Source organism: Oncorhynchus nerka, linkage group LG27, assembly GCF_034236695.1.
Source record: "Oncorhynchus nerka isolate Pitt River linkage group LG27, Oner_Uvic_2.0, whole genome shotgun sequence".
Classification (NCBI taxonomy): Eukaryota; Metazoa; Chordata; class Actinopteri; order Salmoniformes; family Salmonidae; genus Oncorhynchus; species Oncorhynchus nerka.
The window spans coordinates 62,312,666-62,327,591 of NC_088422.1; the positions used below are offsets into that span (position 1 = coordinate 62,312,666).

The following is a 14,926-nucleotide window of genomic DNA, read 5'->3' on the forward strand; positions in this document are numbered from 1 at the left end:
TGGCGTGTATTCATGGGTGCCAAGGGGAGACAGGCTTAACCAAATATCGGGACCAATAAAAAGAATAAAATAATGTGTTTTTTGTCGCTCTGTTTTTTCATAATATTCCGCCTATTTGCAAGTGGCTGAATCTCATGGGAGAAATCATCCGAGCGAGGGAAACAGCTCCCCTCTGTCTAAGTATGTCTAGCCCATGTATCTGATTGATGCCGTCAAACATTAGGCCTCCCTTGCAAAAAAAAAGATCAAATAATTAGCCAATCAGCGTTGAGCTGAGATCAACTGTGTGTTGTCCTGGCGCAGTAAAAAAAACCACAAGGGAGGCCAGTTCGAATTTGGCTCCACATCAATCAAATCAAATCCTAAGCAAAACGTCATAATTGTCAGAGAAACGTGTCTGTCTGCTTGTGTTGATGTCCTGCAGTAGCTAGCTTGTTAAATCGACCCTTTCCTAACTAATGGATGGAGATGGGGATTTGGACTTGTGGTTTTGACTTAATTATCTGTACAGGCCAATGATTATGATCTACGCATAAATGAATATGTTGTGCCACTGGCCTGAGACGATTGAAGTTCAATATGTAGACAAGTAGGCTCAAATGAACTAGCTAGCTAACTTAGCTTGTTCATTGTTGCCTATGCAAGGAGGTTAGGCTAGCAAGCATTCTAGCTAGGTAGCCTATGACGACAAAAGCTAAAAGCGTACTGTATGACAGAGTCATAGACTGTTTTGCCAACATGAAAGAGAGTAGGACGACATTGGCATTCAACTAGTCTACAAGTAGGATGAGTCCCAAAAATGTTTTCACTTGCGCACACATGCAAACAAACACACACACACACACACACACACAGGAGCAGAAATCAGTCCCATGGACAGCCACATGATATTTAGCAACATTGATTGGACTAAATTGTTTTTGGTATCTTTACGTTTGTTTTCAGTGTGTTAAACTAAGCATATATAGCCTTGTTGATTTGATGGTGCTGGGATAGCGGAGGCAGTGCTCCTGTTGTCTTTGTCACGGTCGTCCTCCTCTTCATCTGAAGAGGAGAGGCGAGAAGGATCGGAGGACCAAAATGCAGCGTGATATGTGTTCATGTTGAATGTTTAATAAAGAAAGAACTGAACACTGAAACACTATACAAAATAACAACCGTGTCCGCTGCGCTGAAACAAGCCATCAACATAGACAATCACCCACAAACAAACAGTGCAACCCAGGCTACCTAAGTATGATTCTCAATCAGAGACAACGAACGACACCTGCCTCTGATTGAGAACCATACTAGGCCGAAACATAGAAATACCCAAATCATAGAAAAACAAACATAGACTGCCCACCCAACTCACGCCCTGACCATACTAAATAAATACAAAACAAAGGAAATAAAGGTCAGAACGTGACAGTCTTTTATGCTGACTTGCGGTAACTCTGTGGTTCTAAATCAGAAGTTGTTGAGTAAACTGTCTAACATTAACTTGCTTTACCACTCTGCAAGTCATATACCCGTTTGCTACATGCAATATTTGCTATGTGGACTTCACCAGACATTCTGATTTTGCGCACACTTTTTCAGACAGGTGTAGGCAATTAAAATACGCATTGTGATCTGATTGCGATCAATCTTCCTGACCACCTCTGGACGTAGTCAGGCACGCATGGTGTCTGGATATCGTACAGAGTGCAGACAGATCTGGACAATGAAACCACTTAAATCATCTCTGTCCCGCCTACTAAAATCATTGACCGGTGTCACCTTTGACTTGAGGCATCAACGTGTGTCTTAAAATAAAGAAATAAATATTATTTTTGAAAGAATAGCTGTTAAATCATTTACATGCAAGGAGGGACCACAATGCGGACACAGAGAATAGACAGGGGACATTTTAATACCCTGTGTAGACATATTTCTGGAAAGGCAGGCATAATCAGAATGTGGACGAGATCAGGTAAAAGGACCCATGTTAGCGCCAGGTATACTGTAAATTAGGCTTAGCCATAGCAAAGGGGTTGAATACTTACTGACTCAAGATTTCAGCTTTCATTTCAAATTTATACAAAATAAAAAAAATCTAAAAACATAATTCCACTTGAACATGTTGTTGTCCTGATTCATGTACTGTAACTATGCATGTGACTGGCTTCATTTGCTCTATGTAAAAGGTTTAATTTTACCTGACAGCGTCAACTAATAAACACAACGTAGACAGACAACATCTGTGCCTCATCGCTTTGGGTACTGAGACATTGACAGCATTACATCTTTGAAGCTTCTTTTAAACAGTTCAGGGTTCAGGTTTATTGTGTAAAGTGAATGGCTCTTGTAAAATCATTGTAAAAAAAAAAGAAGAGGTTTTTCGTTAGTGCAAGGGGAGTTTAAGTGCTGCAAGGTAAAAAAAAAAGCAGTTATAGTTTTAGGGCCTCGATAGAACCTGGCCTGTGAGGAACAATGGCTCAAACATGGTCAAATAATCAAAATGCACCTTGAAAACTATATTGACAGAGGTGCCATGCACGTGCCTTCTATTTGTCCTGTTAAAACAAATATATATATATATATACGTATATATGTATGTTATTTTCTTCTCTTTTTTTCACTGCAATTCTACTAGTCACTTAGCGATTTTATTAAGTTAGCTTAAGCTAGCCCATATAGGTTCCCGATCTCATAACTAGCTACCACGAAGGCAATTTCAGGCTGTCAATCAAGTTAGAGTAGCAAGCTTGACTATCTTAGCTGGCATGCCTGCTACCAAGTTCCAAGTTTCAAGTTTTTAATGTCACATGCACAAGTACATTGAAATGCCTTTCTCGCCAGCTCTAAACCCAACAATGCAGTAATCAATAACAATGTAACACTAAAAAATAACATATGGTAGAACAAAAACACACAAGAAACAAGAAAGTACGTAAGCATATTATTTACACGCTCAGTCAGTTCCAGTAGCATATCTGCAATGTGCAGGGATACTAGAGGGGTAGAGGTAGATATGTCTCGGGGTAAGGTGACTGGGCATCAGGATATATGACAAACAGAGTGGCAGAAGCCTATATGATGATTGTATGTGAGTGGGTGTGTGTGTGTGTGTGTGTGTGTGTAGAGTCAGTATGTACGTATGTGTATATTATGTGTGTGTGAGCAAATTAGAAAGGGGGTGTTTGTGTGTGTGATGGAGTGTCCGTGTGTGTGTGTAGATACAGACTCCGTAGATACAGACAGCTTAAGAGGTAAGCTTAGATATGAATTACATCGAATTAAGCATAGTGATTGTCTCTCGATTGCAGGAACAATTTGAGTCAGGTGTTCGAAGAATGTACAATTGTTTTATGTTTGTGGGAAAGAAACAGGTGTGTGGGATTGAGCGTTGTAACTGTGAACAGGGGCTGGCTATAGTTTTCACACAGGACTCAATTAGGTCAAGTAAGAGCAATGAGGGACATGCATATTTTGTCATGCAGAATGACTCATCAAACGTGAGCACGCACACACGCAAACTTTTCACACGCTCATGTGACCTACCCGTTCTGACCTCCCGTGACCTCTAAATGTATTCCATAGGACATGGCACAGGAAACCCCTCTGGACACTACTATTCAGGTCCAGTGTCTGGGCCAGGGCTTTGTGTCGGTCAATATGAATGCTATGATGGTCGATGGTCTGTGATGCAGATGTATGGCCACATCCTCATTCTGTAGGTGGATCATATACCTTGCTATAGGGGACATTATATAGTCTACACTTCTGGATACCTGGGGTAAAAGGTAAAGGCAGTCCTAACGTAAAACTACCTTGGGCTATAAGGATTTGTCAAACTCCAATGGGGCTCCTATAGAGGTAGAAACATCTTAGACCATGAGCCACATCTCATTCACATTGTTGAGTCCCTGGATCCGGTGGGATTTCTTAGCCCAGGGACCATCACCCAGTGATGGGGAACGTGGGAGAGAGAGACTGACTGACGACGGGCCCAAACCCCTCTCTTCACACTAATGGAGCTATCAGCCAGATTACAGAATCTAGCCGACAGTCATCGACCCGGACGAATGCTACATCGTGGATCCTTAGCTCAGCCCCCTGTTAAGAGGAGAGGAAGCCTGGACACACACACAACACTCACTCAAAATTAGATCACCATCACCACCATTCACAGTGGCGGAGATTCCATTTGCACAGCCACTCACCCTTTTGACGGTCTTATCTGGAGTGTGAAGCTTGGCTTGGCAGGATGGAGGGGATGAACACAGGGTTTTCCACTGGGGGATGAGGAGCGGCCTGTTCTCTTCTCACACTGGAACAATTACTGTAGCTAGCAGACTGACGTTAAGCACATTACCAACATACAGTGTACAGTTCTACAGCATGACACCCTCAATACACTTCTACCAATATAATAATATAGTTAAGCACACAGTACGAGTGTAAGTGTGACTGCTTGTGCATGTGTGTTTACTGTATGTGAATTGTTGTATGTTGAATGCTGTGAGTGGGCGTATGTGCGGTCCTAGGCTCGGTGGCTGTTTCACAATGCTCAGCGCTGGGATGGAATAGAGATATTGTCAATTATTCAAATTTCCAACAATAAAAAAATAAAAACATGCTCATTTTCATCATCTCTGTGCGCCAGCCAGCAATGCACATTCATCACTGTTTATAAAAATGAACCTGGATCACTCTAAGCACCTTATTCGTCCCTGTTCTCGTAATTACCCGTAAATTAATAAAATCTGACTGTGAGGGTTTATTGCTTGCGATACAGACCTCCTAACTTGGTTAAAGAAAAAAAAAAGAGATGAAGGGTTATACAGCGAACAATCTCCTCATAATTAACAGGAAGATAAACAAAACATAAATTTGGATATTGCGTTTATTTGGACTACCACTCAAATATGCGTGAACCACGCTATTTTAATTAAAAGATAAATCTATGTGACACTCTGCTTCCAAGTTAATTATTCGGCGCTGTATAATAAAAACGAAACCTATTAAACATGCCACGCACTGTATTTCTCCATTAACAGTAAAAAAAGGAAGTGCTCGCGCTGGGGACAACATTTCAAATTCACTGTGTTTTCTACCCCTCGGTGTATCTCTCCAGTTTCTCCTCATTTTCTCAGTCTCTCTCTGCAGACTGACACTCAAAATACGAAGTATCAGTCCTACATTTTCTTTATAGGCATAATAGTGATGGCTTTGCTGGTGAGACGTAACAGGTGGTGCTCATTACGCTTTATGAAAGCCATTCTATCTCATTCAGTCTCATTTGGCGCCACACATCACCAGCTTCTTTTCAATTTGACTGTCTTAAAATATTAGGGCACCTTGGATGAGCTCTATCAGCGTGTTCTGTGGCTGCGTATGTGGGTTTCCCTGGGATATGCAAATGTCTATAGGCTGACAGTAACAAATCCTTGTGTGTGTGTGGTAATAACAGTAATCATCGGTATAGTACTCACACCTACAGGTAGGCGAGTAGGCACAACTAGATTACCTCAGGTGTTATTGGCAGGGAAGGAGTTGCCTGCTCAGTTGTGAACTGTTAAGATTAGGATTACCAAGGGAAGGCCTAACACAAGAGTAACATTATGTTGCATGTTGGACCAGACAAAGGCAGCATTTCCAGAGGTAGAGGTTTTTATTGCGTAAAACACTGGATAAAACGAACTGCCTCAGAGACAACTTCCTGACAGCAGAAAGAGTCCATGAAAAAAAAGAGGAAAACATAGATTTACCGTTATCAGAATTGTTTTCCTCTTCTGTAAAACTGATGTAGAATAATAAATAATGCCCAATAGTTATATTTAAATACAAAGTTGTCTAAGTATATAGTAGTAGCAACAAAATCCTCTACTTACTTTACCTCCAATATAGACATTTACTTCATCAAGGAATGTGGACAGTATCAGGGCCATGAACACAGAGTACACAGAGAAGTACATATAAATTATTTATCTTCTTTGTTAGCGCAGGAATGATCAAGTTGTAATTGTACATTTGCGTCTGTTTCTTAATTGAATCATGACAAACAAAATATTTTCAGGGAAAACGTGGGTTATTTTGGAATGCAGGCAGGGAAACAGTAGCACAGTAAGGGATGGACGAACACGTCACAGAGAATTGGCAAACAATGATGTTTCCAGTGTCATGAAAAGCATCATTGCCATATCGCATAGTTTGAAACATACAGATATACTAGAAAACCTGAAAAGTGCTAGAAATGGAATGTGAATGATTTTTCTTCAGAGTTAATTTTTTCAATTTTTTTTGTAGTTATTCTTTTCTCTTATATAGTTAGGTAGGCACACCCACACACACACGTACATACACACACGAAAAAGCAAGCGACTGGCACAGTCACCAAGAACGCAGTAGTGCATTTAAAACCTAAAGCTTACCACAGTCGTTTTAGTTATATCTCAATGTTGTGGCTTCATGGGAGATATCATACAAACAGTTGTATTAAATTGCTCGACTCGATCTGAAGTAAGGCAGTGCGAACTAGGCTAGGTAAGCAAATGAACATCAGAACACTGTAGGTAGATCGCTGAATGGCAGAAAAGTTCTAATTCAAATGACCCCATTTAAACCACAACTGCATTCTGGACATATCCATACTTTCTTTCTTTCTTTCTTTTCTTTCTTTCTTTCTTTTCTTTCTTTTCTTTCTTTTCTTTTCTTTCTTTCTTTTCTTTCTTTCTTTTCTTTCTTTTCTTTCTTTCTTTCTTTCTTTCTTTTCTTTCTTTCTTTCTTTCTTTCTTTTCTTTCTTTTCTTTCTTTTCTTTCTTTCTTTCTTTCTTTTCTTTCTTTTCTTTCTTTCTTTTCTTTCTTTCTTTTCTTATTTCTCTCTCTCAACTGATAGGAGCAGTGTATTTGAGCTGTAAACTCCTTTAGGCATAGCTGCGGTGTTAAGGCCCTGGGGTTTAAGTGTTCAGCTCTCCTTGGCTGTGAGGGAAGATATTGACTTTCTTAAAGTCCGGATCATTTCTCTTTATCAGAAACATTTTTTTTTAATCCCCCCCCATGCCTCCATACCAACACAATAAAAAGCATCATCTTCTGTTTAGCCCCCACTACTCACAAAATGCTTCGTCCGAAACCTAGAAATAAATTGGAAAAGACATTTGTAGAAAATGTCCCTTTGTCTATTTTGTTACTAATACGTTTAAATTAGAGACAGGGAGCAGGGTGATTATCTCTATGTATTATTGCTCATTCTGAAGCTGCTTTAGAGGAGCCTATAGGAAGATAGTCCTGCATCGTGTCTGAGGAAACAAGTCCTGTGACGTTCACGGTCTTCACATATAACGAAACATTCAACCTCTGACTAAAGTTACAGTACATCAAGTTGTAAAGGTCCCAATTCCACTATGTACATCTTCACTAGCTACACTTTCAATTCCAAAGAACAACCATCCACCTCCTAACATAAAAGTGAAATGAAATAAAACACATTCAATTAACTCCACCTCTCAGTGTCTGGTAAGGTGATATCCAAATAAATGACAATATTGCACAGAACACATCTCTGTGCCTCTAATGGCTCCTTTAAATACATCATTGATTTTTTTTTTCTTCTTCCAGAGGCCATGTTGGATTTGAGTCGTTTTAAAGAGGCAGAGAAAGGGGAGGGGGAGGAGGGTGACTCTGGCCAGCTGATGGAACTGAGTTTGACCCCTCACATGTCGGCCAGGGTTAGGTTACTCCTGTAGAGCAGTAAGGGCAGAGGGCTGGGAGTGGATGGGGCTGGACTGCTGGGTGGAGAAAGATGAAAAAAGGGGAGAGGGGGGATTGAATTGATTTCCTCTGCGATGACAGCTCCAGTCAGGCTGGCACCAAGGTCCCCCCACCACTGCCGCTGCCTGCCCCAGCCTCCACTGGCTGCTCATCATTCGCCCTCTGCAAAAGGCAGCCGCCGGTGTCATGTTCTGAGGGGTGTGTTCAACAATCCTATTCCATCTTCCCCAATTGTCGCTAAATCGTTTATGAGATCATTTTTCTGATAAAAGCATAATTTTGGGGGGATAAAAGTCATTTGAAAGATTTTCTATATTTCCTTTATTATTTCTTTTTTTATATAGTCGTCTCCACTATTTGTGGCTTAACTAAATTTAACATATCTATACTTAGTTTTATATGAATGAATAGATGCATTTCTTCAGGACCCATCTTAAAGAATACTCAACCCATGGTATGTGTTGTTTACATGCATGTTATGTTACTGTTACTGACCTAGTACACACTGAGGATGTCCTGTGAGCTCTGGGTAAAACAGTACAGTCAATGATGGCCCCCTTTATCTGGCTGTGCTCTGGGAGTAGGTGAAGTAAGTAGTCCCTGTTATGTGGCTCCAGTGAGTACAGTAGTTGTAGAGTTGAAGGCTGGCACCTCCATGCCAGGTGACATCAGTCATGGATGCAGGGGGTCTCCAGAGAGAGGGGGATCGGCCGTACCCCCATGAATTCCCGTGGGGTAGCTGGTGGTCCCATCCTCAGAGTTCCCCGAGGCGTCCGAGTTCACGTGGGAGCGTTTGAAGCGGCGGTCAGGGTACTGGCTGTTGTCAAAGGGCATGCGGTGGACACACAGGACATGGGTCTTCAGGTTGCCCTTCTGAGAGGCACCGTAGGAGCAGTACCTGCACTGGAACGGCTTCTGACCCCCCTGACCTTCGTGACCTGTGCGAGGACAACAAGAGAGAGACAACAGTCAGTCACCTCATCATTACGAGGTATTACTTTACCAGCATGTAAAACGAGCTCTGTCACCGAGGCACTGAATACGACCGTACCGCCTGCCTACTACACAGTGCTTCAGCTGTAGTGCTCTCCTGAGACGCCGTCAGTGCTCTCTCTTTGGATAGGCCTCTTTTCAGAGGAGCAGCAGTGGCTCCCTCTGAACGCTGCGGCGTTTTGGGGGTGTGTACCGCACCAGCTGTATCCTTCACCACTCCCAACAGTTGCACGCGCTCTCTCGAATTGGATCCGATCCTCACTGCAGCAAACACAATGGCCCCTTAATAGCCTGCACCGCTTGTTCGAGCGACGTCGAAAAACGTGCCCATCATAACCGACTTCACTTATCTCGCTCATCCACCCGAGAGCAGCGCAAACCCAGACACTTTTCTGTTGTACACTGCTTTCGGGTTATCATTAATAACAGTACATTTTCTGTCATTATTTTTTTCTCCTCCAATTCAATTTAAGACGGGGTAAATCAAATGAACAGAGTTTATTAGACACTGCGTAGGTTTCGGGGAATGTAGAGAAGTCAAAGAAGGATAGTAGTGAAAGGTACACAAAACGCACACACACACTCACTGACACATTGTGTTGTCGCGAAGAGGCAGGATTTAGAGGCACGTTGTGTTTGCCATTCTTACGCTGGCTTTGGAGTCTCAGCGGCTTTCAAATATCACAATGTCGGCTCAGGACCTCACACAAAGGAGATTGCTACAAGTTTTTGGAGCTTTAGATGTTCCAGCTGTCGGAATGTTTCGATAAGCGAGCCGGCGACACACAATGAAGGACACTTTTTATTTCTGTGCAGTTTAATTTCACACTCTCTTACATTACGTTAAGTCCGAGAGGCAGAATATCTCATCCCATTTTACACTTAGGGGGGACCGAGTGTTGCAGCAAACAAGTCAACTCTATTCTTCTTCCCTTTTCTATTTCTCCATTTTTTTCTGCACTTTTAAAATAAACACAGACCAGTTCTAACTTTGCAGCGAGGTCTATCCAAGGTTTAAAAAAAAGTACAGTCTAGAATTTGAACAAACATAATGACACTGACTGTCCTATATGAAGACAAAGGCAAGCTGGGTCTGAGATTACCAGAGCGATTCCACTCATGCATAACACTGTAGGAATATGGTGCTTATCCTGGGTTGAATTGTAAACTAAATAGTTTCTTCCTTTCAAAAGAAGAAAACACACACATATAGCCCCCCCCCCCCCCCCCCCCCTTTTGTTGAATGAAGTGCGTCAGTCTGGCCTGTGTGTTCTGGGATTTATAGGGTGTGTGGTGTTGGACTGAGGAATGACAGATGCCTGGACCCAGCTGCATGGAGACAGCCATGCTTCTTAAGTTTCCATCTAATCCACCTACTCCGGCACACACTGCGACAACCCAAACAAATGGCCAGCGCACAAAGACACACCAGCACCGCCCGCATGGATTATGCCCAAGATGGTGCCCCCCCCGATTCACCCACCACCTCCCTCAGATACCAACACTTCTTCTGATTCTCTGGAGGGAAGGAACCACACCTACTCACACCACTCACTTTAATCCCCCTACAGATCATACATCTGCACACAAACATGTTGGAATCTTCAAACCGGAATTGAGCTCTGTGTGTGTGTGTGTGTGTGTGTGTGTGTGTGTGTGTGTGTGTGTGTGTGTGTGTGTGTGTGTGTGTGTGTGTGTGTGTGTGTGTGTGTAGTCGCCCACACAATGGGTCAGCAGGTACAGGAGAGATTGTCCTTTTCCCCTTCATGTCACACTCCGCTGGGCCATTGTGTATGGAGGTGCCGAGTGACAAGAAACAGGAAAAATAGTTTTACCTCAGAAACCTCTCCCCCTCATTCCTTCTCTCGCTTTCTCTCTCCTTTTCTTTCTCGCATTTCACTCCCTGTCTTTCCATCTCTTTCTCGCTCTCTTTCTATCCCTCTCTCTTTCTATCCCTCTCTCTTTCTCTCTCTCTCTCTCTCTCTCTCTCTCTCTCTCTCTCTCTCTCTCTCTCTCTCTCTCTCTCGTATGTGTCCAGAGACTGTTCAAAACCCAACCCAAAGCTTTATCAGAAAAGAGAGAAAACACTGGTCTTGTTTTCATTAGTGTGGCATTATCTAGGTCTCCTAATTAACACCCAAAGGCCTTGAGCGTAGAGATCAGAGGGAACAGAGGGGGAGGGAGGGCTGGGGTACTACCACATGACTTCCTCAAACAGCCCACTGTATCTACTCACTCTGCCCGCGCCCCCTACTTACCCCTCAGCCCTCCCTCCTCCACGCCTCGGAGAAGAGAAAGGCAGGAGGAGACCGCCCTCATTCCCCTTTACTCTCACCTCCTCCTCCTTTACTTCCACCTTCTCACCCCTCCCTTGCCAGCCTCTCTACTGCTGGGTGGCAGCAGATGGGTACTGTAGCTCGCTCCTTTTGACCCCTCCCTAGCTAACAGAGATGTTTGGATGCTGTCTGTGATCCTATCTCTCTCCTCTATTGCCGTAGCCCCGATTTCCCCCTCTCCACTCAAACATCTCTCTCTCTCTCTCTCTCTCTCTAGTGAACGTCGAAGTGTAACAGCCCTACGACTGCCTCCCTCTGGTGGCTCCCACTATGATCCACACGGGAGCAACGCATGGACAAACCTGTACACGCACATTGACCAAAGCATTCTCACACACATACGTTCAAACACACAAATCTGTTTGCAAACACGCATATGACCGTACACTAAAACGTTCACATGTACACGAAGCCAACACACACACACATACAGTCTCCCACGACAGTGCCTTGGCACGTACTCAAAACTTCTCTTATATAAACTCCATCTGATGCCAGTGCTACCATCTGTGAGAGAGCACTCCTCACCTACGTCTGTAGGCAGGAAGCCCCTCTCCCCAAAGCCTGACGAACAGAGCAAGTGTGTGTGCGTGTGCGTGTGTGTGCGAGGGTGTGAGGGAGGGAAGAGGGGGGGGGGGATTTTTCATTTGCAGACTGCTTGTGATTTGCTCATATATTGTTATAGCAGCTCATCAGCACATGACGAATCCCCAGGCCCTGCACAGCAGAAAGAAGCTGCTGGGCTTCAGCACTTTCAGCGTGTATCTCTGTGTGCGTGTGTCTGTGAGGGTGTGTGTGTGCACAATTGTGCGTGTGAACATTCCTGTGTGTGTGTGTTGGTGTGTGTGTGCATGTATGTGTGTGTGTCCGTGCGTGTGTGTATGTTGGCACCTGACAGACTGCTGAACCTCTAATGACTTTCAGATGCTCACAAACAGTCATTCCACCCTGAGAATGAAGGGAAAAGGCTGTGGGGGGGGGGGGCTAGTCTGTCTCATTTCCGCCCAGTGTGTTATTAAGGGTTTAGAAGCATGATACACATTACAGGTACTCTAACGTGCACTCTCTTACAGACTGCACTACACTCTGATTGACCAGTTATCTCATTGGTGTGATAGGGGAGAGAGGGGCACATTGAGGTATTATGTACATTCAGCATCACCACGTCAAGGGAAATATGCTATTCTTTCTAACAAAGATATCTACATACACGTTAGGATGTTGTGTATCGGTGGAAATAATCACAACTGCTTTGAAAACGTAGCTTGTCCAAATAAAAGTGTTCTCTTGGCACAACTTGCCTATGCTGCTCTGTACCATCACTCATTCATATATCTTTATGTACATATTCATATATCTTTATGTACATATTCTTTATCCCGTTACACTTGTGTGTATAAGGTAGTAGTTTTGGAATTGTTAGCTAGATTACTCGTTGGTTATTACTGCATTGTCGGAACTAGAAGCACAAGCATTTCGCTACACTCGCATTAACATCTGCTAACCATGTGTATGTGACAAATAAAATTTGATTTGATTTGTATGGGGTAAATTGAACATAGGGACAGGGTAGGCCTTGGGGTAAGATGTATTTGAGGCTACTAAGACCATGAAACTGGCCCATAAGATTTCTGATATATATATATATTTAGCAAGCTCAGACTCCATGCTGTCAGACATTGGTGCCTCTGCTACTCTGTCATAGCTTCTCTGTCGCGCAGGTGCACGTTTTGTTTTCCCCTTTTGTCAGCGTACCTCTTCAGTGTCATAAGGGTGATTTTTTTTCATCCCTTGCTGCTGCTCGAACGGACTTCTTCCCTTCTCTCACTTCCTTGGCTGGTCTCTCAAGAACCTTAAGGCGGGCTAGATCCCTACGTGTTTTACATGTGTATACACAGGGCATGAAGATGTCTGCTCTGTAACAATTCAAATGCAGTAGCGGGACTTTATATGCATAGTAAATGGCCAAAATATTATGCATATTATGCCTCAAACTGACCAAATGTGATCATCATTTGTATAGGGTATGTTGAGCCATTGGCTCAACTTGCCCTTTGCCAAATTAAACAATTTACCCCAACGCAACTATTTGACTGTATTAGCGCACACAGCTACAATGATACACTTTCATGCTAGGTTTAGGACCTCATATTGTAGCTTACAGATACCCGAACATATTGTAGCTTACACATACCCGAACTTGACTTTGTGAAAATATTTTGGACCTACTGTAACTTGCTTACCAATTTTCCCATGTGGTTTCTTCCTTCAGACTCCATGAAAGGATGACTTCTTCCTGATTATTTGGTCACATGATTCATTTTGTAAATGGTTTACTGGAAAAGAAGTGGTCTCAACATCCCCATTGCACAATACCCCCAGCCTTCCCCTTAGCCCTCCCACTTCATTTTGCGCAATCCTGTGAGCCCCATTGAGTCATAGTGGTATCCCAATTAAACTTTGAGCGAGGCGTAGTGCCTTTTCAGCCCTGTAGTTGGCTCTCCAAACAAAGCGAATAGGAAATGTGGACTTTCTATCAAGTGTTTCCCAAAATTCCCATGAAGCTCTGGTACCCAACCCTGGATTGTTGCTTTAAGAATATTGTCTGACAAAAATACTAGAATTGAAGCAAATATAAGTAATTTTAACATCATAACAAATCAGGCGAAAAACAAATACAGTTAAGAGGAATATGTTAGTTAATGTAGAGACAAGTGATTATGCATATTTCTTTGTCACAACATTAAATTGCTGTTTAACAAGCTATCTGACTAGCTAACATTAGCCAGCTAGCTATACATTTAGATTGCTATATGAGCGTTTGACATTTGTATGAATTGTAAGTTGTGTTGTTTAAAGGGATAGTTCACCCAAATTACAAAATTGCATATTGGTTTCCTTACCCTCTAAGCACTATGGTCAAGACATGACAGCAATCCATGCTTTGGTTTAGTTTCCACTGGCACTGATTCCAAATACTAACGTTTAGCATTTGTGGCACAAATCCCATCCAATTCCTGGTACCGATATTAGCATTTTCCACACATCATGTCCAAATCCTCCAAAAGTATATCCAACTGATTGTGAAGCTCAACAAAGTCACTTATAGTTGATTTGAACATGACACGGGAAAAAGTACCATGACTTGAATGGGACTTGTGCCACAAATGCCAAAATGTTTTAGCATGTGTGCTAAAAATGCACCAGGGAAACAAAACGAATGCACGGATTGCTGTCATACCTTGTCCATAGACTGCTTACAGGGTAAGGAAACCAATGTGTCATTTTGTAAATGGGTGAACTATCCTTTTAATGTTTTAGGGACTCCTGAGCAAACCAGCAAACCAGGCTTTCTTCTTGTGAAACCCAGTGGCTGTAAGTGGATGCATTTACTGCAAATTGAATGAGCAATTTTGTAAGCTTGCCTTGCTGTTCATAAAAAAGAAAATCGAAGTCAGTCACTTGTCAGTGTTCTTTATTGTTGCTAGTAATGTCAACGTTAGAGATTGAAGATATTTGTCATTCAATGCAGCCGAAGTAACGTACTAACTATTTTCTTACTTATTGTGCAGTGGACGATACAGATATCTGTATGCCTATGGATGTGTAGCTATGTAGCCAATCTGTGTATGGACCCTTACACTTTTGGTATAGATATTAGTGCAGAACAGTGGTTTTAATTGCTTCCACTGGTTAATCATGACTGAGTGAAGGTAATGCGACTGTTACATGTCAAATCGCTATTATGTAATGAATGTTTCTGCTTACAATACTACTCCACGTTGAACCACAGCAGCCAGAATATGGCTACGTTATGACACATTTTTGTTTTGCAGTTTTCATTTGTTGCTCATATGGTA

At 42.6% G+C, this 14,926-nt stretch overlaps 1 protein-coding gene across 5 annotated transcripts in view; it reads right to left on the minus strand.

Moving 5' to 3' along the window:
* Window positions 1-5,619: 5,619 nt before the first annotated feature.
* The window catches only part of LOC115112112 (zinc finger protein 536-like), a 201,189-nt gene continuing 191,882 nt past the window's right edge, over window positions 5,620-14,926 (minus strand). For all 5 annotated transcript variants that reach the window (XM_065011870.1, XM_065011871.1, XM_065011872.1 and 2 more), the window contains one exon: window positions 5,620-8,675. In XM_065011870.1, the coding sequence (XP_064867942.1) occupies window positions 8,410-8,675 (266 nt within the window). In that variant the 3' untranslated portion in view covers window positions 5,620-8,409. The remainder of the gene's footprint in view (window positions 8,676-14,926) is intronic.